Source organism: Diadema antillarum, unplaced genomic scaffold (assembly GCF_040938485.1).
Source record: "Diadema antillarum isolate AM-2024a unplaced genomic scaffold, OU_Dant_1.0 seq00001397_RagTag, whole genome shotgun sequence".
NCBI lineage: Eukaryota > Metazoa > Echinodermata > Echinoidea > Diadematoida > Diadematidae > Diadema > Diadema antillarum.
The window spans coordinates 168652-182172 of NW_027272152.1; the positions used below are offsets into that span (position 1 = coordinate 168652).

General features: G+C 35.2%; 2 protein-coding genes across 2 annotated transcripts; both read right to left on the reverse strand.

Moving 5' to 3' along the window:
• Window positions 1–4464: 4464 nt before the first annotated feature.
• LOC139709000 (uncharacterized) lies at window positions 4465–7769 on the reverse strand. The gene has a single exon (XM_071620966.1). It carries the CDS (start codon window positions 7767–7769, stop codon window positions 5985–5987), a length of 1785 nt encoding a protein of 594 aa, XP_071477067.1. The 3' UTR covers window positions 4465–5984.
• A 799-nt stretch (window positions 7770–8568) lies between these two features.
• LOC139709001 (uncharacterized) lies at window positions 8569–13326 on the reverse strand (the record flags this gene model as incomplete). Its single annotated transcript, XM_071620967.1, has 6 exons — window positions 8569–8697; window positions 9684–9899; window positions 10515–10708; window positions 11732–11863; window positions 12634–12762; window positions 13228–13326. Coding segments are annotated over 6 exons (899 nt in total), but the record flags the coding sequence as incomplete, so codon positions are not given.
• Between the last annotated feature and the right edge of the window lie 195 nt (window positions 13327–13521).

Sequence of the window (13521 nt, forward strand, 5' to 3'; positions counted from 1 at the left end):
GAATCATGTGTAAATGAAATTGAGTGTACAGTGTATCATGATAATTATGTATGTGGAGACGGATTGTGAGATGATTTAATGATGTGCTTGTTATGCATGGTAAATTTACTAATTGATTGTCAATTTTGTAAGTCTTTAATTCAGTTCAATGGTAAATGATGTACAATTGTAGATATCCTGGATTATATTGAAGATGAATGTACTGCAATGGGTGTAAAGATTCAATTATTTTTTGGTTATCTTAATTGTTAGTTCACAAATATTATCCGTTCATTGTAACGTACCTAGTCATTGACACTCCACACAATTCACGATAGCAATATTGTGAGTGATAAGATATAAATGATAAAAAGAGGCTTGTAGATAGATGATTTTCAAATCTCCTTTCCCTATCACTGAAATCTACATTCATCAGTTGAAGCTAGTATTACCATTTCACAGGATATGCAGATTAAAGATCAGCAAGTGACCATTTAGCTCTTGTCAAAGTTTGGCATATGAATCCACATGTGATTTGAAGGCATGATTAATTGTCAGTTACCAGGTTACATGAAGTCATTAAAAAAGTGATATTGCTCAAAATTTGCTATGGCAATGCCGAATTGCCACCAGAACTAATACCTCCTCCTGATCTGCTTATTAAAGACAGGGTAATCCTTGTAGTTGGAATGACAATGCTTAATAAGGAGTCCAGTCTGTGAAATCCAGGCTGCATGGTTCTTCACGCCACAAGTTTCTCAGAGGTCATGTAAAATTAAAACTGACGCCAATATCGGGCTTGAAATGACAGCTAAGTTAAAAGCTGTAAAAAGGAGTGAAAAATATGTGAGAGGCAGAGCATTCATTCTAAATTTGCTGCTGTCAAAGATTCTTGCAAATTTCTGTTTGACAACAAGTGAATATTTCTCAGTCTACAGCCAATATTTCTCGGTCTGCAACAATAAATGATGAATGAAAACTTCTCTTTACTTGTGGGCATGTATAGTTCCTGACTTTTTCAACCTTAAAAAAGTTGGAAGTGTGTTTCATTTTTTTTTTCAGCGGGATAAATGGGTATGTGAGGTTTTCTTGATGGTTTGTTTTTAAAGAGAGATTGAAGTTTGGTCACTGAAGCACCTTGCCATGATGAGGAGCTGGGATACTGTGTGTTTTTCTCTTTTTTTCTTGTGTCAGTTTTCACTCTTAAAGGTGGGACTACAGGAAAGCCTCGCTGTCGGTTCCTAGTACAAGACCAGCATCTTGATTTCTTTTACAGCTCTCCACCAGTCTGTGGATGAATTAATGAAATGATTATAAAAATATGCACAGCTTTACAAGACAATCATTATACTGTGAATAGTGTACAATGTGAATGATTTTAGAACACACAGCAAAACAAATACAGAGAAAGAACAATGATAGATATAGAAATGTATGTATGGACTAAGTGAACGTGGGCTAGGCAAATATTGATTTCACTCCTATATTTGTTTTTCTTTTCTTTTCTTTTCTTTTTTTAGTCTGTGGCAGGTGTACTGATTTTCTTTTTCCTGAGATTAGAGAAGAAATTCATGAATAAAGCAATGGCCAGTGTCTGTGCATATTATGTATGTCTTCTTGTTACTCTTGATTTAAGCATGTAAGTAACATTGTACTCTTTAAAGAAGAATCTTTTTCACTTCTGTGAATCCTAGCATTGATTATGTCTGACAGATGACATGTCACACACCTACTTCAAGTATGAAGTGCAAATAAAAGTAGATCTTAATGCAAAGTGATGGATTTTGATACCTCGTATTACATCTTTAGCTTTGTGATTATGTTTACAAAAGAGTGAGTGTGTGTGTATGTGTGTTTGAGAGAGAGATAAAGAGACTTTATTTCTTAGTTGTTTGATACCCCAAAGCACATCGCAAAAATTGAGCTTGCACAAATAAATGCTAATCCACCGCCCAGACTGTGCGCTTCTTCCATATAAAAGCTGAATCCTAAGTATGCTGTAAAAAAACAAACAAAAAACAAACAAAAAACAAACAAAAAAAGCAAACAAACATCTTTTTAAGCCTGTTTGTCATACTTCCAATAGCAACCTTTTAGATTAATGCCCACCTTCCATGTCAGAGCAGACTTTGATGAATCAAAATCAATTAAGAAATCAGTACAATCTTTGTCAAAATCAGATATGTTTATATATATTTGGAGGATTTTTTAAAAACGTATTTTTAAACTTATGTATAGAGACAAAGAGTTAAATTAGAAAATTATAATCATGAAAATGTCTTCAATTTTCGTCTAAGTTGGTGGAAATGCCAGTTTTGTTTGTTTGACTATATGCCCTGTATCTTTTTTTTTTCATAAAAGTCCATTTGAATGTAGATTAGCATTTTTATTTGAAGTACGGTTTTCAGCGTCATTCCACCTCCAGGGGATGGTTCTGGGACAATTCGTCGCCTCAATGGAAAAAGGGGTTAACGCATCCGAGCTACGCGGGGCTGCGCGAAAAAAGTTTTCGAGATAATCGACTTTAAAGGTTTTTTGGCTTCAAAATTGGGTTTAATCAAGGTTGATTCCTTCATTTCTTATATATAGTGTACATTAACGATTAATTACTTTACAAGCGTACTTTCAGCGATAATCCTCATTAAATCTTTGAGTAATTACAATTTTTCCATTAGTAACCTTAATACAGCCATATCTTCGCGTGCTTTTGAATGGCAAAAAGGGGTTAACGCTAAAGCGCGCGTCGATAACCCCTTCTTGCCATTTAACATCGCACGAACTGACGGTGTTGAAAGGGTACCGTCACTCCATAACATGTGTGCATTAAGTTTGTCTGTACCCAATAGTGATTTTAACGTAACTGCTAGGCTTTATCAGTCGTGTCTTTTATATACTGTAGTGGGGCCTTATCCCCATTTTATTACTGGAAAATTCTAAATTATAGGATTCAATATATTGTATTTGTGAGAAATGCATTAACCCCATGCATACCAGACCACATTCCTAAGAGGACATCAATCGCTTTTTAGTATTAAAATTAGCAACATAAATTTCTTCATTTCTAAGTCAATTCTATGAAAATGTATGCTTTGTGTATACAATATGGCATAAAAACATGTGGCAATCCTTTCCAATCGAAAAAGTTGCCAATTTGCACCTACAACAGTGTATAGAATTATGTTGCCAATTTAAGGATTTGCAGCTTATTTTGCCTTTAGATAATTCCTGCAAGCTATTTCAACATATTTTGCCCGTGACAAAAGGGGATAATATTTTGCAGCATTGGTTATTTCATTTGGTACATAATTCATAATTTTTAAAGAAAAAAATAATCAAGAGTTACGCATAGATAATACATGTATATTGTACGAGAAAATTTTGAATGTGGTCTGGTACTAAGCACAGAGATAGTTTTGGGAATGAAAAACAGAAAATAAAATAGAACTTGCTCTTTATATCTTAAGACATTCTCGCAAGTGTTTCTAAATAATTTTCACGCTTTGAACAAATATTAGACTAACGATTTATTCATAGTTACACCTTGTAAACTATAGCTGATAATGTGCATGTATTCATTCGAATGCCCTCGAGACCATTCTTAAATAACTCACATAAATTATTTAGAAATTAATGAAGAAATTTAGAGCAATTACTACTGCTCAATGACTTGGCACAATGATCATGATCAAAATTAATACTACAATTTTTTGAGAAGTATTTTTCAAAGGTTTTCAGATTTATCAAAGCTATCTTTGTGCTTTAATGGTCTAATGTAGCTGACCAATGAAATACCAACAATGAAATCAAATCAAACACCATGTATGTTCAAATGAGTTTATTATATATATATATATACAGCCAATTAACATTTAAATTGCGGCATCGGTCTACCTGACATGACACTTTTAAGCTATATATTCAAAATTTGAAGTCGATAAGTCACGCGAAATTCAAATAATACACATAAACAATACATGATTGATAGTTCTTGCTCAGACAATTGACATGTTTATTTGTTGAAATAATAGGTTTCTGCGTATAATTTGAAAAAAAAAAACAAATGTTGAACATATTATTCATTATTGTAGAAGATATTTTGGAAAATATTGTAATAATATGGTAAAAATAAGGACTTCACACATCATTACATAATTACAAATAGGGACTGTAATACAGACTGATATTTGTTTCGAGGTATGAAAAAAGGTCGTTTGAAATTTAACGGCATAATGTTTTGCGTGTATACATCAAGATTCCAAACGTGAAAGCTTCAGATTGTCTAAAATTACATTTTAATCAACTTACGATGTTGCATAGCTATTCAAGGAACGAACCATCTTTAAGGCAGTTAATACAATTAAATTCATTTTATTTATTTTCTCAAAGTTACCTCATTTTTCCACAAAATGACCTCTGTGACCTTTGACCTTTAACCCAATGACCCCAAAATCGAACCAAAGTATTATTCCCCCCCCCCCCCCCCCATATACCCTCATACTAAGTTTGATGTCAAACCATCACGGTTCTTGAGATATTGAAAAAAACAAAATGGGACGGACATACGCACGGATGGACGACCCGAAAACATAACGCCTGCGGCCACTTCGTTGGCGGAGGCATAAAATATGAAACAATGCTAAATATCAAAATATTATTCACTTTCTTGTTCATGCTGTGCAGATATAGTTACGAAAGTGAAATCGACAATTAGATTAATACATTTCGAATAATACACAGTGTTGCATCTATGCAGGACTTGTGATGACATTCTGCCAGGTATATACTCGCGTCTCTAACTATGATACTTTTTCAAAACTTGTTGACATTTTTTTACTGTTCTTGCCTTTATTTACATTAATATGAATTCATGCTCTCCTTGCTGTCATTGCATCGCAGAATATCCAAATGCTAATCACAATTATTAGTTATGTTGTGAAAGTAGTCTAAGAAAGTGAAATCGTGGCATTTCAAATTGCAACTTAGAAATCAATTTTCAAACAACACATTTGTAATTTTGCAGGGCATGTCACATTCTTCCAATACTTACATTTCAAAAAATAAAGATAATGGTGTAAATTAAGCATAAATTTTCTTCACTTTGGGCGAAAAACCCCAAATCTCATCAAGTTCATCGGAATATTTTGAAATACAAGAAGACATGTATTCAAATTTCCCAAGGTTTGAGGATTTGCAGATTCGATTCAATTCGTTTTGTAATTTATTATGATACAATTGTCACACAAGCACACATTATACCAGGTATTTCTGTAATTATTGTTAGTGTCCTTATTTGCACTTAATTTTGAATATTTCGAATTACCAATGGAAAAACAGAATTCCTAGAATACATTTTAATTTATCCAAAAATGTGTACATACTTACTGTATTTTCTAAGTACAGGCCTACGTGTTCAATCTAAGTAATGTCCAAGTCCAAGTCATTGCATTCTCCCTTCAATGTGGTGCCCTAGTTGGGCAAAACGAAGTAAGCGACAAAAGTGATACTCCTTGTAATGACCAAAATGTGTCTCAAATTTGCAAGGGCATCAATGGAATATCACAATGTATAACCTATTATATCTCTGAGCAAGGTGAGTGTTTGTGCATTAAATTTGACTTGGAAGAAGAGCACATTAGGTGTAATATAAAAACGTCAATTACTCAAATTTGGATGGTATGTCTCTTGATTCCTTTTACCAAAGTAAGGCAGTATGAAATCTAAAGTTCCATTCCATATGCTAATAGGCTCTAATGCAGACATCAGGTTGGCTCATGTTATATACTGTATGTGTATCTCCGCCTTAAAGTTAGAAAGTCCTTTTGCAGACTTCCCTAAATACACCAAACACTGTATACAACTAATGATACTAGTATTTGGATCATGTCTGTGAAATGTCAAAGTCGCAAGATGTGTAGAATTCAAACGATGCACAAGAGTACTACAGCTGTATATGTATTTGTACTGTCGTCTGTGTTCAAGCCACAACAGTAGGCCTACAATATGATTCACTGTTCGGATGTTTGATGCATGTGTCCATCATTTTCCTCCTCCTCGGATTCATCACTCTGAGACTGTTGTACCTCTGTCGTGAGGTTTTCATAGTAGCTGTGATACATCGATGGGATAATGTTGTCCTTGCACAAACTAAGCAAATCTTGCTTCTTTTCCCTTGAGAGGGCGAGATGTTGCTTGTACAACAGAGGCAGACGCATGTCATTTCTTCGACTTGAGCCCGAGACGCGAACTTCTACGAAGTCTTCGTTGAAATCATACTTTATTTTGATGACAGAGGGGTCTGTCCTCTGTACGCGGATCTGACGAATTTTCAACCAGTTGACGGGATTGCCAGCCCTGTCCTTCTTCATGTACTTCACACAGGGTGTTGTCAACTGACGCAGATCAAGGAAGTCCTCTTTCGTCATGTGGGTAACTTCATACCGATTCCTGTTCCTTGCTGTTTGAATAACTGGTATCCACTGGTCGGGGTGATGGATTGTCACTCCCCTTTTGTTCCTTTCGATGCAGGAATGCATCGCGTCACATTCCATTTGAGTATGTCCGCTGATCAAGAATTTATGGTCAATGATGGCAACATTAGTGTGCAGAACTGCATATAGCAAAGTGCAAGCTATAATTCTGTTCCGATTTTGGCCTCCACAGCAGTCAGAAAAGAAACTTATGTGTGTGGTATCAGGATCAAGTGACTGCATGAACTTTAAGAGGCATGAGCCAATCTCACATGCTCCCCGCTTCGCTGTAGTCTCATGCCAGACAAAGCAATTTCCACATGCAGTAGCCTGGTTGTATACAGTGAAATTATACGTAGACATTTTCCGCTTGTAATAGAACGAAGATGTCTGGCCATAGGGTGTAGTCAAGACCTGCTGAAGATCAAAAGTAAAGGAGCTAAAGATTGGATCGATCTTTGCTCGTTCCTTGTCTCTTTGTTTCTCTTCTCTTGCACTTTCCTTTTCAGCAATGTGTTTCTTGTAGTTCTGCTCTTTAACTTCCCTTTCTTCCGGAGTTGAATTATTGAATGAAGCACATGTGTTACATTCATCTTTCTTCGGATGATGAAATCCCAAATTATATTGGGAATTGAAAATGTTTCTATACACTGCGAAGGAAACTGGTTTCGATACAGACGATTCGTACATTGCGTACATCTTGGAAACGCTTAAAGAAGGGTCCAGATATTTCCTTTTTGAAGACGCACGACAGTAATGTGATTCAACAACAGGAAATGAATCAATGTGTTCACATACTTTTTTAACATCTTCTTCTGAAGTTTTGTTCACTGACGGTAACTTTCCCCTCCTGTCTTCTCGTGCAAACGGGCCTTCATACTTCTTCAATGTATACTCAATAAGCTTGGAACCAATTCCCAAAGTACTGAGAAAGAAATGTTTGCACACTCGTTCCCTTTGTGATGTGAGCGGGAGATGGTATTTGTACATGTGACGCACTCGCTTCTGACTTTTTCTCTTTTTTCTAGGTATTGCTTTGGACCGAGAAATATGGTGATGAATAAAATCTCGCTGACGGGTGTAGGAGCCCGTTTTCCAGTAATCCTCGAACAATGTTTTCCTGTCTTCATCAGAGAACTTAGAGAAGCACTTATGGGGACATTTTGTGTTACACTTCTTTCCTATCTTTCTGGCAGGGATTGTTTTATTACGTACAACATATTCCTCTCCCCGATTACGTTTTCTTGACTGCTGTCTTTTCTTCCATTCTTCTGGATTCCGTTTTCTCTTCCTCCCACGTTTCTGAAATAGAAAATAACACATGATTAACTCTTTCTTTCTCCTTGCTACAAGTAGCACACAGAATGTAAAAAGGAAATTTGTTTCATAAGTTTATTGTAAAAAAGTGGGAATATACTGAAGGTTCAAAAATAATCCACAGAAACATGTCAATATGCAAGTGAAAAGTCAATATTAGATATGGGCCATGTTTCGTGAATACAAAGGTACTGTCCTACACTGAACCGTTTAGCGTCTAAAAACGTATGCGTTTTTCAGCGAGTTTACAGACGTAAATTAGAGGTCGAAAAAACGGCACGAGGCAGTTCTCATATTAGTTTCCCTAAAATTCTGCAACAGTAAGTAATAATGATAATAATGATTGATGAGATTTGTAATGCGGCAAATCCACTCTGTAGAATGCTCCACGCGAAAATAGAAGAGTAAGATAGAAAGTAAATTATTAATACAAGGCATGGGTAATCAAAAGGTAGCATTAAAGAAGTGAGTTTTAAACTACTTTTAAAGGACTCTGATGAAGAGCAAAGTTTATCTAACTAAAAGGAGATTATTCCATACAGTGGAACCAGTCTGATCCTTGTGTGCCCCAAGTTGTAGCGAATTTTGGAATTTAGAATTTAGAAACTAAATTTCTGGCGCGTTTGCAATGGACTTGATTGTAAGCTATTGCAAGTCTGTAATTGAACTACAGTACATAACCCGTGTATGAAGAGCCAATCACACTTTCCGAAATAAGCAGTTACTAAGTGTAGATAATGATTTGACAGAGATTTTTGTTGTTGAAATACTGCTCATATTATCATAATTCATGACACCTTTTATATCATATAATCACCTCAGACTGACTGTCTTGAACCTCGTGCATGTTATCTTCATGTTGGGTATGCTGACCCTCTTGATGCTCGAGGGAGTCACGGTCACCTTGATCTTGCTCCGTCTCATTTATTTCATCCTTCGAGTGATATATGGAGACAAGAAGCCAATGTAAGAGCATTATCTGAATATCTAACTGGACTCAGTAAAACAAAAAGAAACAGAGAATACAAAAAGGGGGTTAAATTTTTAGCAAAGTTTTCATTAGCCTTTCAAAAGCTTTGAAGGTGCCTGTGATGACATGTTAATAGTTTTAACTGAAAGCCCATGCTGTCTTCAGGGAACTATGTTATAAATTCACAAATCTATGAATTAAGAATAAAAAATATCGCTTTTATTCAAAACACGGGAAGAGGCTGCTATCGTTCTGCCTGGCTAAATTTGAAGGAGCTTAGTCAATTGCCGTTATGCCATCAGGAGAAATAAGCAAAATGCTAGTACAAGCACAATTGATATGATTGTTTTAATAAGTTTGTGATTTAGAGGACTTATTGATAAGGAGAGCCTTAAAGACATTATGTCCCTTTTGCATTGAATTTGTGTATACAATTGGTGTAAAACAATAAGGTATATAATGAAGAAGACACTGTTACAAAAACCTTTGTGTAGTTTTTAGACCTGTAGGGTCTTCATTTGTGAAGTACAAACTACCGTTATAATTTGAATTTATTTTTTCGAACCTCGAAAAAATATATTAGTCTCTGACACAGTCCTTTTTAATTACTTTTTACAAAATATTGAATAATGTCTTCTATAATGTACATTATGTTCATAATGTGTTTTGTAATTTAAATTACACACAGATAACTATTATTTCAAGAAACAAAACTTCCAAGTGTCTGAGCAAGACTATCTCTCATGCACTGTTTACGTGCATTATTTGAATTTTACATGATTTAACTATTTCACATTTTGAATATACAACCTGCCCACCATGCTCTAGGGTTTACAGATGTTTGGATGGTTTTCTGCTGATCTGCAAAAAGGACGATATGTCTTTAATTGTGTGATTGCTTGTTGTCACACTGATTTATATTTGAAAGAGAAGAAAAAAATCCGTATTACCTTCTGCTGTTCAGCATCATCAAGGTTAAGTGAGACCTCCGGGTCTGGCTGCTCACGGTCGCTTCGCTCTCGCTCGAAGTCTGCATGGTTAAGTGAGACCTCCGGATCTTGCTGCTCACGGTCTCTTCGCTCTCGCTCGAAGTCTGCATGGTTAAGTGAGACCTCTGGATCTTGCTGCTCACGGTCGCTTCGCTCTCGCTCGAAGTCTGTAACATCCTACATATATATAATTATATATATATAATATATATATATATCAGAATCAAACAGAAATTTAATTCTCATAAAGAACTAAACGCAATTTTAATTATCTATAATTAGTACGAGTCACACACAATGCATCAAAACATATCTGGTTTCAATTCCGACACTATTTCCGTTTACATGTGAACGAAGTGTTGAAGATTTCTTGTTTAGTTCTTATGCTATCTGCATTAGTTTGTTCGCAAGAAGAAATCAATATTAGAAATATTAGTTCATTTCCATTGACTTAAGTTTTTGTTTGATTTTGATTACAACATAGAAACATTAGAAATAATCATATGTTGTGGTACAGTCTCTGAAGAATTAGAATAAATATTGACTGGCAATGTTTATCACATTCAAGTTCATGTATGCATGTGTATATTGAATAACGAGCTCCAAGCTTACTGTAAGTCACCATGACAATATTTTTTATGAGAAGTTCTTGAAAATAACAATAGTATGTCAAGGTCTGTCTACTATGTCAAGTATGTGAAACCTCACGCGGAATTATTGGTGAACTGTTAGTATTTAGTTTCTTTTTGATATTTTTAAATTAAAGCTTAGACTTAACGTGCTAACTCTTACCTCCCAAGCTTTGCCATCGTGACAACTGCAAGGATCCTTTGCGACAAAATGTTCATAGCAGATCAGCTTCCAACATGTCATACATTCCTGGTAAACTTCACGAGTACATCCTCTATTACAACAGAACATAGGTAGGCCCTGTTGCAGTTCATACAACGACTCAGGAAATGCTTGACTTATATCCAAGAAAGTACCTAAAATGGAAAACAAGTTAACACTCGTTGCCGAATTCCAATCACTTTAACTTTTCATTTATATTTCCATTCAATTGATCAAATGCCTCTTTTTAGTAAAACAACTAATTACTTTGAATGATTCCAAACACATTATCAAATGTCAGTTGCCTTATTGCTCACTTGTGTTTTAAGGGGGCGTGGCTCATTTCCATTTTGGAGATGGCTTACTTCAAGTCTTCGACAACAGATTCATTTTCATGTTTTCACACTAATGAAATTATAACCTCTTCGCCCGATATGTTAGAGAGGACTTGTATGTTGTTTTATCTTACACTTTCAAATCAATATTCCCTTATGACCATGAATTAGGTAATTACGTAGAATGTGACAGCCAACATTGTTTTAACTAACTGTTACCAACTCATGGCTTAAGTAATACATAAAATTATATTTCACACAAATAATACCCCACCGTCGTTACCAAGAAAAATGGGGTAGCACTGGAAAATGACATATGCCACTTATTCATATTAATTCACTTCCAAAATTTTAATAAGATTTTGTTGTTGATATTATAACCATGTGATATTTATTTAACTGTAAGAACGTATACATGAATTCTGTATCGTGTCTGCTTTGCTATCCTGCTCCTTAATTCAGTTTCCGGACTGCATACAATAATAATTTTATTTCACTAGGGTTTGCAGACTTGACATCGAATGGATGGTCATAAATGGAATTTAACAAAATTGTAGATGAATTACCCGAACTTGTGTCGATTTTGTTTTCTTTTAAGACACATACTGTCATACAGTCCCATTTGTAAATGCAATAATATATAATTTCTATTCAAGCAACCTGACCAGTTAAATTCAAGCCATTTACATTTCTCTAATTCCCATAAACTCTGGCACATGCCCATAAAACGGCTGTGCGTTCTGCCAATAATAATTTCTTATCATATATATCCACTATTGATCTTTCATTCAGGCTATTCGCAAAGTATATGTTGGTTGACAATTCTTAATCTTAATTGAGTACCTTTTGGGGTCAATTCTGGTAGAGATGACTCATCTCCACCATCCTCGTCATTAGTATCTGTTCCCACCGCTTCCTCAATAGAGTCTCCAGAAAATTGCATGGGCTCAGTGGCCTGGTAAATGTGGTCCATTCCTTTAAAAAAATGTTACAGAAAACTCTAGCATTTAGTTCATGTTTCCTTTTCAACAAATTATGATAAAAGCAATTGGATAGGTTTCACGAAGTGCTAGCAATTTGTTATCATACGCACTGCTGCTAATTAAGGGGCTTTCACAATCGGTCATGTGATCGCTTGCGATTGCTTGCGATCCTGTACAAAGTATACTATCAAGAAATAATGGCAATAGCGATCGCACAACCAATTGTGAAAGCCCCTTTCCCCAGACAAAAGGGGTAGCCATCGAAAAATTACATGTGCCACTTATTTCCTTTCATTGTCTTTCAAAATGTGAACAATATTTTGTTGGTGATATCATAACCATGTGATATTTATTCCAACTGTAAGAACGTATACATGAATTCTTTATCGTGTCTGCTTGGCTATCTTGCTCCTTAATTCAGTTTCCAGACTCCATACAATAATCTCATCATAAATGGAATCTAACAAAATTGTAGATGAATTACCCGAACTTGTGTCAATTATATTTTCTTGTCAAGACATATACTGTCATACAGGCCTATTTGTAAATGAAATAGATATATAATTTCTATTCAAGCAGCATGACAAGTTGAATTCAAGCCATTTACATTTATCTAATTCCCGGAACTCTGGCATATGCTTGTGAAACGGTTGTGCTTCTGTCAATAATAATTTCTGAACATCGTATATCCACTCTTAATCTCTCATTCAGGCTATTCGCAAGTTATATGTTGGTTAACATTTCTTAATCTTAATTGAGTACCTTTTGGGGTCAATTCTGGTAGAGGTGACTTATCTCCACCATCCTTGTCATTGGCTGTTCCCACTGATTTCTCAATTGAGTCTTCAGAAAGTTGCATGGGCTCAGTGGCCTGGTTAATGTCATCCATTCCTTAAAAAAAAATGTTACAGAAAACTCTAGCATTTAGTTCATGTTTCCTCTTAAGTATATTATAATACAAGCAATTGGATAGGTTTGACCAAGTGCTAGTCATTTGTTATCTATTATAATTATGTCACAGGAAGACTTTAGAATACGCAGTAGAATACTATAATGAACCTGTCCCTAAAAGTATTTTAAATAATGCAGATAAATTCTCACGCTCATTTAAATTTATGTGTGTGCTAATTTATATTTATATAAACACACTTGTTCAGTCAATTCTGCCAAGGACAGCTCGTCAGCATTACGGTAGTTGGTTATGTTCATTTTTATCATATTTCATTGACCAGAATGACTCAAATCCAGACCTGCACTTTGTTGTGATCAACATCCATGGACGAATTAAGCTAGGCAATTACAAATTGGTATAGTGCAATGTGTTTTAATTTTTATTTTAAATTTTCCTTTCCATACCTGGCTTAATCAATTCTGCTAGGGGCAAGTCGTCGTCGTCGTCACCACTGTCGTCTTTGTCACTACCATGTTGTCTGGGCTGGGTTATGTGGTTCTTTCCTGAAAGAGTATGCAACAAATCACTCGAAAACAATGGCAACTTTTAGAATGTTTTCTTCCAGCAAATCATAATACAAGCAGTTCGATAGGTTTGACCAAGCTCTAGTCTTTTATCATAATTATGCTCAGGAAGACTTTAGAATACGCAGTAGAATACTATAATGAACCTGTCCCTAAAAGTATTTTAAATAATGC